The 20,036-nt window shown below is 45.7% G+C and overlaps 1 protein-coding gene across 1 annotated transcript in view; it reads left to right on the top strand.

Annotated features, from left to right (window-relative positions):
• The window catches only part of LOC129702941 (tolloid-like protein 1), a 349,110-nt gene that overhangs the window by 11,198 nt on the left and 317,876 nt on the right, over window positions 1-20,036 (top strand). The window contains exon 2 of the mRNA XM_055645048.1: window positions 7,004-7,465. Coding sequence (XP_055501023.1) covers window positions 7,321-7,465 — 145 coding nt within the window. The 5' untranslated portion in view covers window positions 7,004-7,320. The remainder of the gene's footprint in view (window positions 1-7,003; window positions 7,466-20,036) is intronic.

The raw sequence follows: 20,036 nt of genomic DNA on the forward strand, positions 1-20,036 counted from the left end.
CAGAGAGACAGTTTTGCTACTGAAATGGACAATTCAAATAACTTATTAATTGTGACCTTTTCTTTGATATGAGTGCCTTTGACTCCCCTCCTCAGCAAATACCTGGACCAACATCTCTGATATACCAGTGAAATGTGGTCAAAGCCAAGTAGCAACTGTAAAAAACAGCAGGTATTTGTGGGCAGCTGGTATTCATGCTGAAGTTCTAAAACTTGGTGGAATGAAACAACACAATTTCTGGATCTCATTTTCCAAGTCTGGGAAGAGGACTCTGGAGAACTATCAGTAGGCTTTAGTTGCCATGTTTGTGATCATCTTTAAGAAAGGAGACAAAACTAATTCATCTGAATGCCCACAGAGTAAATTGTTGCCAGGGTCCTCCTCATGCACCTATCCCCAGGCAGGAGCCATTGAGATGCTCTCCACATGTTGGTATGGATTCTAGCTATCTATAGACAGAAAGGGCATAATCTTCACTTTGTGATTGCTCCAAAAAATGCCCGATTTTGGTTTACTTCTCAAATCTGTCTTCCTGCAAAATTCATATCTTACTTCCACCTACTGTACAATGACACGCAAGCCATGATCTTAACCATTGAATCCACAATCATGTTAATACACCTTAGCATCTAACATAATTGTCCCAATAATGTTGGGACTTATTTCTGGGGTAAAATAGTGGTCGAGCTGCTGCCTCATTGCAGAGACATGGGTTTGTTCCTTACCTTGGGTGCTGTCTGTATGAAGTTGCACGTTCACTTTGTCACTGTGTGGGCTTTCGCTGTGTGTTCCAATTTCCTCCCACATCCCAAGAATCTGTGGGTTTGTAGGTTAATTGATCTTTGTAAATTGCCCCTTGTGTATAAGGGATAGGCGAGAAAGTGGGACAACCTAGAACCAGGCTGTACTGGTGACCAATGGTTGGCATAGATTTGGCGGATCAAGGGGCCTGTTTCCATGCTGTATCTCTAAACAAAACTAAACTACTTTCAATTCATTTTCCCAACAAACTTCCCTTTGGATTGTAACAAATTAGTAGGATTGATTGAAAACAGTGCATAGGATATCATTTGTACTTCAGAACCAAGGTCACTCCAATTTCATCCATGCACGCATGAATGTTATTTGATAGTCTATGTGTTTGAAGCCAAACTTCAAGTCATTGTTGACATTTTTAGTTTAGAGATACAGCACGGAAACAGGCCCTTCAGCGCATCGACCAGCGATCCCCGCACATTAACACAAGCCTACACACACACTAGGAACAATGTACATTTACACAAAGTATGCAAACACAATCCAATGAACCTGCACACCTGTATGTCTTGTGGTGTGTGGGACCGAAGATCTCGGAGAAAGCCCACGTGGTCACGGGGAGAACGTGCGAACTCCGTACAGACAGCACCTGTAGTCTGGATTGAACCTGGGTCTCTGGCACAGCAAGCGCTGTAAGGCAGCAACTGAACCGCTGCACCACCGCGCCGCCCACGAGTTCACTACATGATGCAAGAGGAGGGGCCTTGCACTCAAGATTGTCCATCCACCTGCTCCAGTAAACACCTACATACAACTATGTATGGATTGTTGATCTATGTACCACTGTTTGTAGCACATTAGTACCTGCACCAATGTAAAGCACTTTTGTCAATGAGAGTTGTTTTTAAATGTGCTATAGAAATAACTTCTTGATTAAAACGAATACCCCTTCACATAACATGGGAGTCAATTTTACAAAGGCAGATATTGAAGAGGAGATTTGCCATTTACTTCAGTGAGTCAGCACACAGTTTGGCCAGCTGAGGAGAGGAGTGTTTGAAGGTTAAGACCAAGTGCAGTATGTTGTTCGTAGATTACCAATTACCAATCCTGTCCTTCATTATGTTTCTAGATTATGGCCAAAGCAGGCAGAGTAAAGCATTTGAGAAATACCACTAATGCTGCCTCCACAAAATCCCCTAAATCCATCGGCAGGATGAGAGGACCAACTACAATGTTGAAGAACAGTCTCGACTACAAATGTCACCCATTCCTATCCAGAGATTCTGCCTGCCCCTTTGAGTTACTCCAGCATTGTGTATCAATCTTCAGTGTAAACCAGCATCTGCTGTTCCTTCCTACACAACTTCAATTTTTACTCCCAGGTCAATATCCCTTGCATGAGGTACTAGTTGCACAGCATTGGTGGACAGCCCCCATTATATGCATGACTAGCACCAGCCACCTCCTCTCTTGTGACCTCTATCCCAAAAGGATTGCCAGGCAGACAGAGGATATTCCCAACGTGTCTTGGGAACAGTGCTTCTGACTGCAGGAATTTCTCGCCCTTCCTAAGCAGAGAAGGGACATTCGAGGAAATATTGAGAACCATGAATCCACGTGTTGGGGTCATATAGAAACCTGACAAAAATGGTTGACGGACCTCATGAACTCCAAAATGCCCAACATTTCCCCATGTCAGCGTCTCTGGAGAACATAGATGGGTGAAGCTTTGGCGCGGGTTTTCTTTCGTTAGGCAGATGGGTGGATAAAGGTCAAAGATGAAAGGACTAAGGATGTGAGATAACGAGAGAAGAGTTGCAAACTGAAACCAGAGGAATAGGTAACCAGACAAACCCTCCCTCGTTCCTTCTTCACCCCCCCCCTTGACTGGCACCTATTTCTTCCCTCCCATCCCATTTCCCTCCTCTATCCTCACAATCTGCAACTGTAGACAAAAATGCTGGAGAAACTCAGCGGGTGAGGCAACATCTATGGAGTGAGGAAATAGGGGGGTGGGAAGAAGAAAGGAAGACGTGGAGACAGGTGGTTGAAAAGGGGAGGGGAGGGGAAAGAACAAGAAAGCAGGGACTGCCTGAAATTGGAGAAATCAATGTTCATACCGCTGGGGTGTAAACTACCCAAGTGAAAAATCAGGTGCTTTTCCTACAATTTACGGTGGGACTTACTCTTGCCATGGAGGAGGCCCTAGGACAGAAAGGTCGGATTCGGATTGGGAGGGGGAGTTGAAGTGCTGAGCCACCGGGAGATCAGGTTGGTTATTGCGAACCGAGCGGAGGTGTTGGGCGAAGCAATCGCCAAGCCTGCGCTTGGTCTCACCGATGTAGAGCAGCTGACATCTAGAGCAGCAGATGCAATAGATGAGGTTGGAGGAGGTGCAGGTGTGATCATTTTGTCCTAATGCCTCTGTCTTTCTGTCTCTGACCTTTGTCCAACCATCTGCCTGTAAACCCCACCTCTGCCTCACCTGCCAGCTTTTGTCCTGACCTTTGTCCTGCCCATCTTCTCATCTTCTCTTCCAGCTTTCACCACCTCCCTCCCTCCCTTCCCAATCAGTCTGAAGAAGAGCAACGACCTTAAAATGCACATATTCATGTTCTCCAGAGACACTCCCTCACCCGTTGAGATACCAGATATCTTTTTTTTCGTAAACCAGCACCTGCAGTTCCTTATTTCTACTGCTAGAAGAAAATGAAGTAGCATGCCATGATGGATACTTTTAAGAGATGTTGAGTGGAGAGTAAAGAGCTGGAGAAAAATTGAGCGGGTATTTCAGAGGATGGGATTTGACCACTGAGACACAGAGGTGGATAAAATGGAGGGGGAGCACCTATTATGGGCGACTATTGGCATTCCTTGACACGGTGCACTAGCAAAGAATTTCACTGTGACTTGTCACAAGTGACAAAGTATTCAATTCAATTTAATTCAAAGTGTATGGACACATGGAAGGATGCAAGTGAAGATCGTGGAGGTAACAATAGAATGGACTTTTATGAAACCCAACCTCCAGAATGTTTGCATTGCTTGTTGGGTCAGTCAGGAACACAATAGGGTGATTTCACGAAAGGTCACTGGAGCGTAGATCCGCACCCACGTGACCAAAAATCTCAAGTGGAGGACATGCTAGACATCCGGTACATGTTAGTGGATGGGAAAACACGCACTTTCCCACCCGTTAAAAACATAGAAAATGGCCAGGTTTTGATCTGCAATTTATTGTGCCAGTCGGGGTGACCGTGAGGCACAGCTACATAGATTTACAGTTAAAAAAAAAAGATAGAAACTAAGGTAAATTAAGTCAATAATGCCTTACTTTTGATGAAATTCAACAAGCAAACGCGATAATTCCCGATATTTTGGACCTTTAAATCTCCACGGCAAATGTCCGCTGTTCACTTCCGCTGGATTGGCACCTTCAGCTCCCTCTTTAATTTACCTTAGTTTCTATCTTTTTTTTTAAACTGTAAATCTAGGTAGCTGTGCCTCACGGTCACCCCGACTGGCACAATAAATTGCAGATCAAAACTTGGCCGTTTTCTATGTTTTTAACGGGTGGGAAAGTGCGTGTTTTCCCATCCCCTAACGTACCGGATGTCTAGCATGTCCTCCACTTGAGATTTTCGGTCATGTGGGTGCGGATCTACCTCCAGTGACCTTTCGTGAAATCATCCTACATGTGTTTATGTGCCTCAAGGTTGGTTTGCGCATTAGGGTTTGTGAAGTTTCACCATTCAACATTTGAGGCGGGGTTTTTGTTAAACAGGAATTGATGTTGTCAATACCTCATATTTTGGTGCTTTTGAAAAGGTTCTCACGTGTTTGAAAAGTCCCACTACTTTTGATGAGGGGAGACAAAAATGCTGGAGAAACTCAGCGGGCGAGGCAGCATCTATGGAGCGAAGGAAATGGGTTTCGGGTCGAGGCCCTTCTTCAGAATCTTTTGATATGATTCGCACCTTTCGGACGCGTGTTGTGAAACTATCGTGTGTCCTTTATCGTGTCCGTTTGCATGTCTTTCGTTCATTTGTTCTATATCTCTCTCTACATCACCGTCTGCATCTCTCGTCTGCATCTCTCGTTTCCCTTTCTCCCGGCTCTCAGTCTGAAGGGTCTCAATCCGAAACATCACCCATTCCATCTCACAAGTCACAGGAGTAGAATTAGGCCATTCAGCCCATTGAGTCTACTCCGCCATGCAATCATGGCTGATCTCTGCCTCCTAATCCAATTTTCATGCCTTCTCTCCTGATCTTGACACCCGTTCTAATCAAGAATTTGTCTGTCTCTGCCTCAAACATATCCACTTACTTGGCGTCCACAGCCCTCTGTGGCAATGAGATCCACAGATTAACTACCCTCTGACTAAAGAAGTTCCTCATCACAAAAAGCTGGAGTATCTCAGCGGGTCAGACATCATCTCTGGAGAAAAGGAATAGGTGAAGTTTCGGGTCTGCACAGATGCTGCCTGTCCCGCTGAGTTTATTCCAGCATTTTGTGTTTCATCGTGAAACTATTGCCATGGCCATCTATTGTTTAAGGCAGTGAATGGCGGAACCACACAGATGAGAGAGAGAGAGAGAGAGACACTAGGGTTGAATCCTCCTGTGTGCTGAGTCACCCAGTAGCAGCGATAATAAACTGGTTACTTGGCAGGGACGCGTCTGGATTGGGAAGGTGACAAATCTGAACGGGCTTCCTGCTCCGCATTGACATCAAGTTTGGCTTCTGCGGTTGTACTCATGTCAGTTACGTCAAAGACCGGCCCCAGTGCTGCCAGAGGTTTAGATGCCGGCCAGCAAACAAGTCTGCCCTGATCCTCATGGAAGGGTGAGTGGGAGAATTCTGCTTGTGCAACTCCAGTTTCGGAGAGAGGACGATGAGAGTGAACGTGTGAAATGTCATTTTGTTTGACAGGTGTAGGGCGCTAAAAGCAACTGGGGATTAACGAATACCACGTGTAAAACGAACTAACAGATAGTTTTGTTTCACGGCGTTGCGCTTATTTTGTGCAATTGAAAGTGTTGTATTTCTCTGTATTCTGGAAAGAAGGGGTAGAGAGATGATTCGTTTCGCATCCGAATCAAGGGGGAAATTGCTACCGTAGGTAACCATTTCCCCTTCCCCCTCTCTCCCCTCTCTCCCTCTCCCCCCCCCCTCTCTACCCCCCTGCCTCTTTACCCCCCCCACCTCTCTCCCCCCTCCCTCTCCCCCTCCCCCCCCCTCCCTCTCTCCCCCCCCTTCCCTCTCTCTCCCCCTTCCCCTCTCTCTCCCCCTTCCCCTCTCTCTCCCCCCCCCTTCCCCTCTCTCCCCCCTTCCCCTCTCTCCCCCCTCCCCCTCTCTCCCCCCTTCCCCCTCCCCCCCCTTCCCCTCTCTCCCCCCTTCCCCTCTCTCCCCCCCTTCCCCTCTCTCCCCCCTTCCCCTCTCTCCCCCCTTCCCTCTCTCCCCCCTTCCCCTCTCTCCCCCCTTCCCCTCTCTCCCCCCCCTCCCCTCTCTCTCCCCCTTCCCCTCTCTCCCCCCTTCCCCTCTCTCCCCCCCCTCTCTCCCCCCTTCTCCTCTCCCCCCCCTTCCCCTCTCCCCCCTTCCCCTCTCTCCCCCTCTCTCCCCCTCCCCCTCTCTCTCCCCCCTTCCCTCTCTCTCACCTCTCTCCCCCCCCCCTTCCCTCTCCCCTCTCGCCCCTTCCCTCTCTCTCGCCCCTTCCCTCTCTCTCCCCCCCTTCCCTCTCTCTCCCCCCCTTCCCTCTCTCTCCCCCCCCCTTCCCTCTCTCTCCCCCCCCTCTCCCTTCCTCTCCTCCCCCTCTCTCCCATATTATCTCTCTCTCTCTCTCCCCTCCCCCCTCCCCCCCCCTCCCTCTCCCCTCCCCTATCTCGCTGGGATTTAGTTTCATCAGTCGGAGCCAGTCTCTTCTTGTGCTCCTCAACGAGAGACGGAGCTGCGTCTTTAGCCACACAGTAGATGTGTATTTATTTCTCCTCAGCGCAGCTGCCGAGACGGTTAAGTTCGCTTTTATCAAGAAAAAGCAATCAAACGGGTCCGGATGACCCCTGATTGTGTGAACAAGTAAAGCAGGATGCTCGTAGCTGCTGACGACGATTATATGCATATGAGATTTTTCGTAAGTTAGCAGAAAAAGTGCTATTCCTGGCATTCTGCCGTGGAAGGCACCATTGCTCCGAAGCTGTCTAGATCTTTGTCTAAATTATATTGTGTGCTTTTTTTTTTGCAGATTGGATGTTCAGGAAATACTGGACGTTATCTCACTGCAACGGCTTCTTCCATCCTGAAGGTTAAATAAAGAGTAAACAAACCCGACTGCGCTAGGAAGGCAGAGAGCAGTGTGAAGAAACTCAATTTACAACCAAGCAGTTTGCAACATTGACATTAATTAGCCGTTCGGAGCACCGGGCAACAAAGACTTCATACCGCGCTTGTAGATGTCACCATCTCCAACTGTCTCTCACCTTATTTAAATATATATCTAGTACCTCTCCACACTCTCTGGAGAGGTTTCCCCACAAGGCACATAGACATTTAAAACGAAACATGAATATAATTGCACTGCTACTGACTGTGTTGCCTCTATCTGGGAATCTCCACTGGATTAGTGGATTCGATTACGATTACACGTATGATTACTACGATGAAGAAAAGGCGGAGGTTATCGATTATAAAGACCCATGCAAAGCTGGTAAGTGAAGCTCCGTTCCATCTTCCTTGTGAACAAGCCACCCGGAACTATAGTGGTGCATTCAGAAAGTTGTACTTGGCACGCCATGGTTTGTTCAACATTTATCCTGTGCACTGGATTTGGTGTTAGTTCGCTACCAAACGCTGCACCTCATGTGAGAACCACTGAACATCGCTGATTACTGTAAACGCAGTGCATTTTGAGCCGTTATCTGCACTCGCGTTAACTTGCAGCTGTCGAGTTTGTTTTTCTGTCATTTTGGCGACATAATTTCACAGTGAAATAACTTTTTTTTTCCAAAATAGCACTCCAATAATTCAGGTTTAACTGAAAACATAATATTTCGTAACAAGTTGGGTAAACAGTGCAATTTAGATTTCAGTACCTAAAAATTCTAGGATGGTGAGTGATGTTTATCTGTCCGTCATTAAGTGCGGGTATGTCTTGCTAGGGCCCAGGGGATGCTAGCTGTCAAAGGTGATCAGAATCAAACACTGGGATGTTGCTTATATATTCTGCTTATATATAGTCTTTAATTATGCTCTACAGATGAAGTATGAATTGACTGTAGGGTAAGAATTATGTTGGAACTGCAGATGGTGCTTTAAACCGGAGATAGACACACAATGCTGGAGTAACTCACGGGACAGGCAGCATTTCTGGGGAGAAGGAATGGGTGACGTTTTGGGTTGAGACCCTTCTTCAGACTTCCATTCCGCCCGAAACGTCACCCATTCCTTTCCTCCAGAGATGCTGCCTGTCTCGTTGGATAAGAATTATGTTTGCCTTATTTGTAATTTTCATGTTTTGCTATGTTCCTCATAGGAGGTGCATGTCTGTACCTGATGTACCTATATCAGATGTACCTGACTTTATGTCTGCCAGTCTCCAGATGTTTCCAGTGGGCACTGGATACCCCTTTTGGACTTCCTTTTGGGAGATTGTTCCTGGCAGGAGTTGTGAACTCATCCAGGATGGGTTTGACCAGTGTTGAATGTTCACCTCTGAGTGTTCTGGTGTGCACAGATCATCTATTTCCTGGTGTTTCTCTTGAGAAGCAAGCTATTTGTCCAATTGTTCCTGATGAGATGTACCCGTCCAAGCTGATGTTCCTAGTAAGGTGTTCAAAGTAAAGATGTTTCTAGTAAAGGTCTCCGGCTAAGCCTGATGGGTGAAGTGTGTTCCCTATTGCCTCTACTTCAGTAGGGAGTTGCTTCCATTTCTCTTGGGGAGGGGAGAGGGTCCATTTCCAAATATATTCCCACATGGAGGCATGCCCATCCCTTGTATAGTGGTATCTGCAAACCATACCTCACGGCCCCATCGGCTTTTTAATTTTTCACTGAGCTCTCAGTCATTTTTGAAAGCTAGACTAACTCAGAGGGACAGGCAGCATCTCTGGTGGGAAGGAATGGGTGATGTTTCAGAACGGCCAGGATCTACCAGCATCTGGAGAGGCAGGGATTGATCAAGACTGGTCAGCATGGCACTGTGTGTGGGAAATTGTGCCTCATGAACTTGACTGTATTTTTGAAGAGGATTGTCTATTGATTGATGAGGGCACGGTAGTGAACATTGTTCATATGGACTTTAGCAAAGGCCGTTGACAAGATCCCATGTGGTAGGCAGGTCTGGGATATTAGATCACATAGAATCCCCATTGGTTTAGATGAAAGAATCAAAGGGTAGTTGTGGAGGGGAATTGAGAAACCAGGAACTACAGATGGTGGCTTCTGTACCAAAATATTTTGTGCCTTTATTTTGTGCAAAAATAAAGGCACAAAGTGCTGGAGTAACCGAGTGGGTCAGGCAACATCTCGGAAGAACATAGATAGTTTAATTTTGGATTGGGACCCTTCCTTGGACAGCTGTGGTGGGTTATTTCTCTGACTGTAGGCTGATTGGGGTTGGTGCTAGGTCCATTGTTGTTTGTCATCCACATTAACAGTTCGGATGACACGAGGGGAACTTTGTTGGTAATTTTCCAGATGACATGAAAAATGGAGGCAGAGTGGTCAGTGGGGAAGGATATCTAACTTTACTGCAGGATCAGTTGGAAAGGAGAGCCAAGGAATGGGAAATGGAATTTAACTTTAACAGATGGGAGATGTTGTTCTATGGTATGTCAAAACGGGGCGGACTTGCACAGTAATTGGTAGAGCACCTGACGCTTGTTGTGGAATATGGATCTGGGAGTACAGGTGCAAGGTTCCCCAAAAGTGGCGAGTCAGGTAGACAGCATGGTGAAGAAGGTGTTTGGCACAGTATAGAGTCAGAGTATATCGGTGACATCGACCGATTGACCAAATGGTGCCAGCGCAACAACCTGGCTCTCAACATCAGTAAAACCCAGAAACTGATTGTGGACTTTGGTAGGGGAAGGATGAGGACCCACAATCCTGTTTACATCAATGGGACGATGGTGGAGTGGGTCAAAATCCTCAAATTCCTGGTCGTGCATACTTCCAAAGATCTATCCTGGACCCAGCACACTGATGCAATTATAAATAAGGCACATCAGCAACTTTACTTCCTGAGAAGATAACGGAGAATTGGCATGTCGAAGAGGATTCTCCTAAACTTCTGCAGGTGCACGGTAGAGAGCATGCTGACTGGTTGCATCGTGGCCTGGTTCGGCAACTTGAACGTCCAGGAGCGGAAAAGACTACAAAAAGTTGTGACCACTGCCCGGTCCATCACCGGCTTTGACCTCCCCACTGTCGAAGGGATCTGTCGAAGTCGCTGCCTTCAGACTTCCATTCTGCCCGAAACGTCACCCATTCCTTTCCTCCAGAGATGCTGCCTGTCTCGTTGGATAAGAATTATGTTTGCCTTATTTGTAATTTTCATGTTTTGCTATGTTCCTCATAGGAGGTGCATGTCTGTACCTGATGTACCTATATCAGATGTACCTGACTTTATGTCTGCCAGTCTCCAGATGTTTCCAGTGGGCACTGGATACCCCTTTTGGACTTCCTTTTGGGAGATTGTTCCTGGCAGGAGTTGTGAACTCATCCAGGATGGGTTTGACCAGTGGTGAATGCTCACCTCTGAGTGTTCTGGTGTGCACAGATCATCTATTTCCTGGTGTTTCTCTTGAGAAGCAAGCTATTTGTCCAATTGTTCCTGATGAGATGTACCCGTCCAAGCTGATGTTCTTAGTAAGTAAAGTAAAGATGTTTCTAGTAAAGGTCTCTGGCTAAGCCTGATGGGTGATGTGTGTTCCCTATTGCCTCTACTTCAGTAGGGAGTTGCTTCCATTTCTCTTGGGGAGGGGAGAGGGTCCATTTCCAAATATATTCCCACATGCAGGCATGCATCAAGCCCATCCCTTGTATAGTGGTATCTGCAAACCATGCCTCACGGCCCCATCGGCTTTTTAATTTTTCACTGAGCTCTCAGTCATTTTTGAAAGCTAGAGTAACTCAGAGGGACAGGCAGCATCTCTAGTGGGAAGGAATGGGTGATGTTTCAGAACGGCCAGGATCTACCAGCATCTGGAGAGGCAGGGATTGATCAAGACTGGTCAGCATGGCACTGTGTGTGGGAAATTGTGCCTCATGAACTTGACTGTATTTTTGAAGAGGATTGTCTATTGATTGATGAGGGCACGGCAGTGAACATTGTTCATATGGACTTTAGCAAAGGCCGTTGACAAGATCCCATGTGGTAGGCAGGTCTGGGATATTAGATCACATAGAATCCCCATTGGTTTAGATGAAAGAATCAAAGGGTAGTTGTGGAGGGGAATTGAGAAACCAGGAACTACAGATGGTGGCTTCTGTACCAAAATATTTTGTGCCTTTATTTTGTGCAAAAATAAAGGCACAAAGTGCTGGAGTAACCGAGTGGGTCAGGCAGCATCTCGGAAGAACATAGATAGTTTAATTTTGGATTGGGACCCTTCCTCAGACAGCTGTGGTGGGTTATTTCTCTGACTGTAGACTGATTGGGGTTGGTGCTAGGTCCATTGTTGTTTGTCATCCACATTAACAGTTCGGATGACACGTGGGCGACTTTGTTGGTAATTTTCCAGATGACATGAAAAATGGAGGCAGAGTGGTCAGTGGGGAAGGATATCTAACTTTACTGCAGGATCAGTTGGGAAGGAGATCCAAGGAATGGGAAATGGAATTTAACTTTAACAGATGGGAGATGTTGTTCTATGGTATGTCAAAACAGGGCGGACGTACAATAAATGGTAGAGCACCTGACGCCTGTTGTGGAATATGGATCTGGGAGTACAGGTGCAAGGTTCCCCAAAAGTGGCGAGTCAGGTAGACAGCATGGTGAAGAAGGTGTTTGGCACAGTATAGAGTCAGAGTATATCGGTGACATCGACCAATTGACCAAATGGTGCCAGCGCAACAACCTGGCTCTCAACATCAGTAAAACCCAGAAACTGATTGTGGACTTTGGTAGGGGAAGGATGAGGACCCACAATCCTGTTTACATCAATGGGACGATGGTGGAGTGGGTCAAAAACCTCAAATTCCTGGTCGTGCATACTTCCAAAGATCTATCCTGGGCCCAGCACACTGATGCAATTATAAATAAGGCACATCAGCAACTTTACTTCCTGAGAAGATAACGGAGATTCGGCATATCGAAGAAGATTCTCCTAAACTTCTGCAGGTGCACGGTAGAGAGCATGCTGACTGGTTGCATCGTGGCCTGCTTCGGCAACTTCAACGTCCAGGAGCGGAAAAGACTCCAAAAAGTTGTGACCACTGCCCGGTCCATCACCGGCTTTGACCTCCCCACCGTCGAAGGGATCTGTCGAAGTCGCTGCCTAAAAAAGCAGCCAACATCATCAAAGACCCACACCATCATGACACTCGTTTCACCATTTCCATTGGGAAGTAGGTACAGGAGCCTGAAAACTAACGTCAAGGTTCAGGAACAGCTTCTGACATCAGGCTATTAAACACGACAACAAATAAGCGCTGAAATGCAACAGACTATTATTATTATTATTGCACTATATCTGTTATTTATTGAGTACTTGTGCATGTGTACATATACACACTGAACTTTTTTTCTTCTCACATTATAGAATATGTAAACATAGTACGTTGTGCTGCAGCAAGCAAGAATTTCATTGTCCTATCTGGAACAAATGACAATAAAACACTCTTGACTTTGCTTTCATTGTGCAGAATATAGAGTACATAAATGAGGGCACCATGATACAGCTACACAACTCGTAGTGACGCTACACTTGACGTATTGTGTGCTGGTCTGGTCGCCCGACAGAAGGAAATATGTCATTATGTTGGGAATGGTGTAGAAGAGATTCAGCAAGATATTCCTTGGACTTGTGCGTTTCTGTTATAGGGAGAGGTTGCATAAGCTGGGACCTCTTTCTTTGGAGAATGGGAGGGAGAAGAGGGGGAGGGGGGACTTTATAAAAGTCTACAAATTCACGAGGGGCGTGGATGAAGTGAACTCTCGGTCTTTTGCCCAGGGTAGAAGATTTTAACATCAGAAGGCTTAGGCTTAAGATGAGAGGGGACAAATTTAAAAGGGATATCAGTGCAACTTTTTCGCCTGGAAGGTATTCTGTGTTTGGATCGAGCAGCAGAGGAAGTTATAGAATCTGATAGTTATGACTTTCAATCGACCTTTGGATAGATGTATGGATAGAAAGGGTTTGGAGGAATATGGGCCAAATATAGGCAAACGGGACCCTCCAGATTACGAACTTGGTTGCAATGGATGGGCCAAAGGGCCTATTTCCATGTTGCAGAGCTCAGAGTCCATGTCTCTTCAACTCTTTTACAGGCCATCTCTGGATTACAGACACTCAATTTGCGGGCTCCCGTGCATATGAACAGTTTTCCAAATTTAAAAAGTCCAATGAACTTGCCTACATTTAATTTTATGAACATCCTAACTAGTTTTCTTTCTCTTTTCACTTTTAGTGCCTTTTAGTCTTATGTGCTCTTGATGTAATTCATTCCAATTTCTGTGGGATAATGGTGAATATCATGTTGAATGATGTTTTGTGCATTTTCTGACTTGACCAAACTGACCTCTGGACATCTGTAAAAAGTGAAATGTTGGGGATGGGCCTCTCTCTAGTTAGAGATGAGTGGTTCGACTGTGCTTAGATTCACTGGAATTTAGAATGATGCGAGGGGACCTTATAGAAACATATAAAATGCTTAAGGGACTGGACAGGCTAGGTGCAGGAAAAATGTTCCCGGTGTTGGAGGAGTCCAGAACCAGAGATCCTGGTAGAATAAGGGGTAGGCCATTTAGGACGGAGATGAGAAACAACTTTCACCCAGAGAGTTGTGAATCTGTTGAATTCTCTGTCACAGAAGGCAGTGGAGGCCAATTCACTGGATGTATTCAAGAGACAGTAGGATACAACTCTTATGGCTAATGGAACCAAGGGATATAGGGAGAAAGCAGGAACGGGATACTGATTTTGGATGACCAACCATGATCATATAGAATGGCTCGAAGGACTGAATGGCCTACTCCTGCACCTATTTTCTATGTTTCTAAATTATCACATAAGTCTGGTAGCTGCATTCCTGTAAGTAACGTAAACAGATTTTATGCACAGGAAATATATGCCTTCTTTTCTGGCAACTACTGTGACATTCGCAATTGAATCATTGCAAACGGGTGCTGGGCAATGAAGTGCATTGAATTGACGGTTGAGTTGAATGTTGATTTTAATTTGGACTTCAGTTTGCAGCTCATGCATGCATGCATGGACAATGTGCAAAAAGTGATTTCCCTTTCACCTCTTTCTTGTCGCATGTTTACTTTTGTTCAGAGATGCAGCGCGGACACAGGCCCTTTGGCCCACCAAGTCTGCGCCGACCAGCAATCCCTGCACATTAACACTATCCTACACATACGAGGGAAAATTTACCCTTGTACCAAGTATACAAACCCAAGTCAATTAACCTACAAATCGGTACGTCTTTGGAATGCGGGACCCCTGAGGAAACTGAAGAACTCGGAGAAAACCCACCCATGGGGAGTATGTACAAACTCTGTACAGACGGCACCCGTAGTCGGGATTGAACCTGGGTCTTTGGTGCTGGAAGGCAGCAACTCTACCGCTGCGTCACCGTGCTGCCCTATTTTCATCTTGTCGTTAATAAACTTCCTGCAGGAATGGAACTGATCTTCAGAGCGAATGGAAATCAATGCAATCTTTTTCTTTTTTTTTAAACTTTTACAAGCTTTTTATTTAGCCATAAATTCACAACAGTTGTGACAGTTTACAATTACTTGTTTAGTTTTTCCTTTTTAAAAGAAACCAGGTATAAAGTTTGAAAAGTTTCACATTAGATTCACCTTGTGACTTAATTCACAAACAAGTTAATACCACGTTTAAAATGACAGTCCTGAAACAAAGTCACGATTTTGTAATGAAATTCAATCAAGAGAAAGAACTGCATTGTACTGGAGTTGGAGTGAAAAAAGGTAGGCACACTGTTTTCCTGAGGTCTGGTGCTTTAGCTGCTCGCTCCCAGTGTATGTTTATCAATTCAACCTTGGGCAACTCTGTTCTGGAACTGAAGTCGCCCTAACTTTGGCTGTCAAGCTGCACTGAAGAGAATGTCTGCATTTGCCTTGCTCCAAGCCATTGCTGACTTGTTTATTGAAGCACAGTTTGCAATGTTAACAGTAGAGGAATCCATTCAGCTAATTGGGTCCATGCCATCTCACAAGGGAGCAATGTCATTTGTCCTATTCTCCCTTTTCTTATTTCCCTGTACCCCTGCAAGAATGGAAGAAAGTAAGCAACCACCACACAAACTATCCCATGAGGCATCCCCCACCCTAACAGCAGAGGGGTGCACCATTTCCACATTAGTCATCTCAAAAGTTGGAGAGGAATCAACTTGATACCAAGGGACTTTCTAAGAATGTAAATTGCACTGCATATCAAGGATTGGGGAAGTGGGGGGGGTATATTTTTCTTTATTGGATACAATCATTGCCTCCCACTTTTGTGGTGCAAGTGTCACCATGTTGTGATCATGCTGCCTGTGGGCACAAACTGCTTCTTTGTCTCAGGCGCCGCATATGGAACTGAATGCTGCAATTATCAGTGAACATTGACACAAAGACTTTATGATGTGGGAAGTTAATTCAAAGTTACTGCTTCTAGATTGCTCGTGGAAATGTATCCATTCACTAAGCTTTTATTGGACTGATCTGTCCCACACTCACCAGATGGTTCTTCCATCCACACAGAAAGGGTCTTGGAAGATAAAAATGGTGCTGCATTGGACAAGGTTTTCATTCTTGCAATAATTTGCCATGGACACTGTGGCAGAAATTCAAAGCTAGATTAATTCTTCAATGGAAATCAGGACGACCATTAATTTTGTATTGCATCTTCTATGTTACATAGAAACGTAGAAAATATGCGCAGGAGTAGGCCATTCGGCCCTTCGAGCCTGCACCGCCATTCAATATGAACATGGCTGATCATCCAACTCAGTACCCTGCCTTCTCTCCATACCCCCTGATCCCTTTAGCCAGAAGGGCCACATCTAACTGCCTCTTAAATATAGCCAATGAACTGTCCTGAACTGCCTTCTGCGGCAGAGAGTTCCAGAGATTCGCCACTCTCTGTGTGAAAAATGTTTTCCTCATCTCGGTCCTAAAAGATTTCCCCCTTATCCTTAAACTGTGACCCCTTGTTCTGGACTTCCCCAACATCGGGAACAATCTTCCTCCATCTAGCCTGTCCAAACCCTTAAGAATTTTGTACGTTTCTATAAGATCCCTCCTCAATCTTCTGAATTCTAGCGAGTACAAACCGAGTCTATCCAGTCTTTCTTCATATGAAAGTCCTGTTATGTTATGATGAATGGTGTTGTTAGGGTTGTGTGATGAAGCATTACTGATGCTTAACAACATAGAATTGATGAACACCACACAAAAGGTTTTTGCGGCCAAGTTGATCTTCCGTTGTTTCATTTATCCAGCTGCCCGAAATCCAGCATTATCAAAATAGTAGAGATAGACAAAAAAAGCTGGAGTAACTCAGTGGGACAGGCAGCATCTCGGGAGAGAAGGAATAGGTGATGTTTTGGCTCGAGACCCTACTTCAGACTGAACGTCACGGGAAAGGCGATCGAGAGATATAGACGATGATGTAGAGAGATATAGAACAATGAATGAAAGATATGCAAAGAGTTGGTGATATTACTGCTCAAATTACTAATACTATTACTAAAATCTTAATGGAGGGCTCAAATATCATATCCATAGTTACATTTATTATTTATAAATATCTTGCTTTCCAAGTCAGAGTCTCGGGGTTTTCTCCGAGATCTTCGGTTTCCTCCCGCACTGCAAAGACATACCAAGCTTGTAGGTTAGTTGGCCTGGTGTATGTGCAAATGTTGAGATAATCCCAGCCTTCACTACCTCCTCTGGCAGCTTGTTCCTTACACCCACCACCCTTTGTGTGGGAAAAGTTACCCCTCAGTTTCCTATTAAATCTTTTCCCCTTCACCTTTAAACCGCGTCCTCTGGTCCTCGATTCACCTACTCTGGACAAGAGATTCTGTGCATCTATTCAGAAGCATTAAACACAGTTAAAACAACTTATAGTTTAAAAAAAGCAGGACATTGTGCTGTAAAAATACAAGAATTAAAATCATTGCATAAAATGCTAAAACCTGAAAAATGTGAACTTTTTAGTCTTCTCTTTCTTCCGCCCAGTCAAGTTTCAATTCGTACACAATAGACCTGTGGGTCCTGTACTAACTTTAGTCTGATGGTGGATCTGTGGATGGACTCCTCAGTATAAATACTGAGCCATCCAGCAAATTTCTTCTCCACCACTGGAATCTGTGTGAGGGAACACATGGAACTTTTCAGTGACATTTGATCGATTGACTGTCGGGCCAACCTATCATATCACTGAATATAAACAGGGCAGCAATATCAAGCCGATTTGGTGGATTTTGAAGACTACAACTGTAGTTAAATGGGTTTGATGGATCGAAAGATACAGCATGTAAACAGGCCCTTTAGCCCACCATGTCCACATCGACCTTCGATCACCCATTCGCACCACCTCTAAGTGTCGGAAGGAACTGCAGATGCTGGTTAAAACACAAAAAAACTAGTAACTCAGCGGGACAGGCAGCATCTCGGGAGAGAAGGAATGGGTGACTTTTCAGGCTGAGACCCTTCTTAAGACAAGTCAGCTGACTAGTAAAGAAATAAATAATGTCGAGGTTTCTGCAGAGTGAGCGGAGGGCTGTATGTTCAGAAGGGATGTGGTTAGAGTTGGTGAGGGGAGTGGAAATGTTGTGGCGGTTGATGTCACGCCGGCATTTAGAAATAAAAAGTTCTATAGAGGGTGGAAGGCTGTTCAGGGGAATCCAGGAACAAGGGGACCGGTGGAGAAAGTAGTCATCACTGGGTGGTGAGGGACATCTCTATTTCTATCTATGTGTAAGAAGGAACTGCAGATGCTGGTTTAAATCGAAGATAGACAAAAAATGCTGGAGTAATTCAGTGGGTCAGGCAGCATCTCCGGAGAGAAGAAATGGGTGACGTTTCGAGTCGAGTCAAGAAGGGTCTCGACCCAAAACATCACCCATTCCTTCTCTCCAGAAATGCTGCCAGTCCTGCTGAATTCCTCCAGCTTTTTGTGTCTATCACTACTTCTATGTCATCCCACTTTCACATCCACTTCCTAATACTCTGTACAATCTTACAGAGATCAATTGGCCTACAGGCCTGTGCATTTTTTGGATGTCGGAGGAAATTGGAGCACCTGGTGAAATTCCATGCAGTCGCAACAAAAACATGCAAACTCCACCCAGGCAGCACCCGAGATCAGACAGCAGTTCTACTGAGTCTGAAGAAGCGACTCGACTCAAAATGTCACCCATTCCTTCTCTCTAGAGATGCTGCCTCGAGATGAGTTACTCCAGCATTTTGTGTCTGTCAGCAGTTCTACCAGTTTTGTTTCTCACTATGTATGAAGGAGCTGCAAATGTTGGTTTAAACTGAAGATAGACCCAAAAATCTGGAGTAACTCTACGGGTCAGGTAGCATCTCTGGAGAGAAGAAATGAGTGATGCTTTGGGTCGAGACTTGGTTAGGGATGAGGGAAACAAGACATAGACTGCGATGTGGAGAGATAAAGAACAATGGATAAATGATATGCAAAAAAGTAACAATGATAAAGGAACCAGGTAATTGTAAATTGTTTATAGGGCGAAAATTAGAAGCTAATGTGACGGGTACGGGAGGGATAGAGAGGAAGGGAATGCCAGGGCTACCTGAAGTGAGAGAAATCAATACTCATACCACTGCCCAAACGGAATATGAGATGCTGTTCCTCCAATTTGCATCTAGCCTCACTCTGACAACGGAGGAGACCGAGGACAAAGGTATGTGTAGGAATGGGAAGGAGAATTAAAGTGTCCAGCAACCGGGAGATTACCAGGAGTTGATCTAGGCTTGGCGATCGTTTCGCCGAACACCTCTGCTCGGTCCGCATTAACCAACCTGACCTCCCGGTGGCTCAGCACTTCAACTCCCTCTCCTATTCCGAATCCGACTTCCCTGTCCTGGGTCTCCTCCATGGCCAGAGCGAGCAACACCGGAAATTGGAGGAACAGCACCTCATATTCCGCTTGGGGAGTCTGCATCCTGGGGGCATGAACATTGAATTCTCCCAATTTTGTTAGCCCTTGCTGTCTCCTCCCCTTCCTATCTCTCCCTCAGCCCTTGGGCTCCTCCTCCTTTGCCTATTTCCTTTGCTCCATAGGTGCTGCTGCACCCGCTGAGTTTCTCCAGCACTTTTGTGTACCAACAGGGAGATTAGGTTGGTTCACGTGGGCTGAGCAAAGGTGTTCCGCGAAACAATTGCCCAGTCTACGTTTGGTCTCGCCGATGTACAAGAGTTCACATCTTGAACAACGGAGACAGTAGATGAGGTTGGAGGAGGTGCAAGTGAACCCCTGCCTTACCTGAAAGGACTGTCGGGGTCCCTGGACAGTCGAGGGAGGGGGTATAGGGACAGGTGTTGCATCTTCTGCGGTTGCAGTGGAAGGTACCTGGGGAGGGGGTGGTGTGGGTGGGAAGGGACGAGTTAACCAGGTAGTTGCGGAGGGTACAATCTCTGCGGAAGGTGGAAGGGGTTGTAGATGGGAAAATATGGCTAGTGGTGGGATCCCATTGGAGGTGGCGGAAAATTTGGAGGATTATGTTGTATGCGACGGCTGATGGGGTGGATGGTTGCGACTAGGGGGAGGGGGAGCAAATGCGGAGCTGCGGGGTACATGTGAGGGCCTCATCTATGATGGGAGAAGGGAACCCCCGTTCCCTAAAGAATGAGCACATCTCTGATGTTCCAGTAGGTACATCTCATCTTGGGCGCAGATGCGGCGTAGATGGAGATAGTCTTTGCCTCTCACTGCTTGCATTTGCACCTTTTTTTACTGCGTTGGGAAAATATCACCAATGCCCTTTGATTTTAGCACCTTGCAAATTTTCTGGCTTCAAAGCAGGATGAATTCTTGGGCCGACTTGGTATTTTTTACTGTGGTGACCGGGGAAC

The sequence above is a fragment of the Leucoraja erinacea genome, chromosome 1, assembly GCF_028641065.1.
Source record: "Leucoraja erinacea ecotype New England chromosome 1, Leri_hhj_1, whole genome shotgun sequence".
In the NCBI taxonomy this organism is placed as follows: domain Eukaryota; kingdom Metazoa; phylum Chordata; class Chondrichthyes; order Rajiformes; family Rajidae; genus Leucoraja; species Leucoraja erinaceus.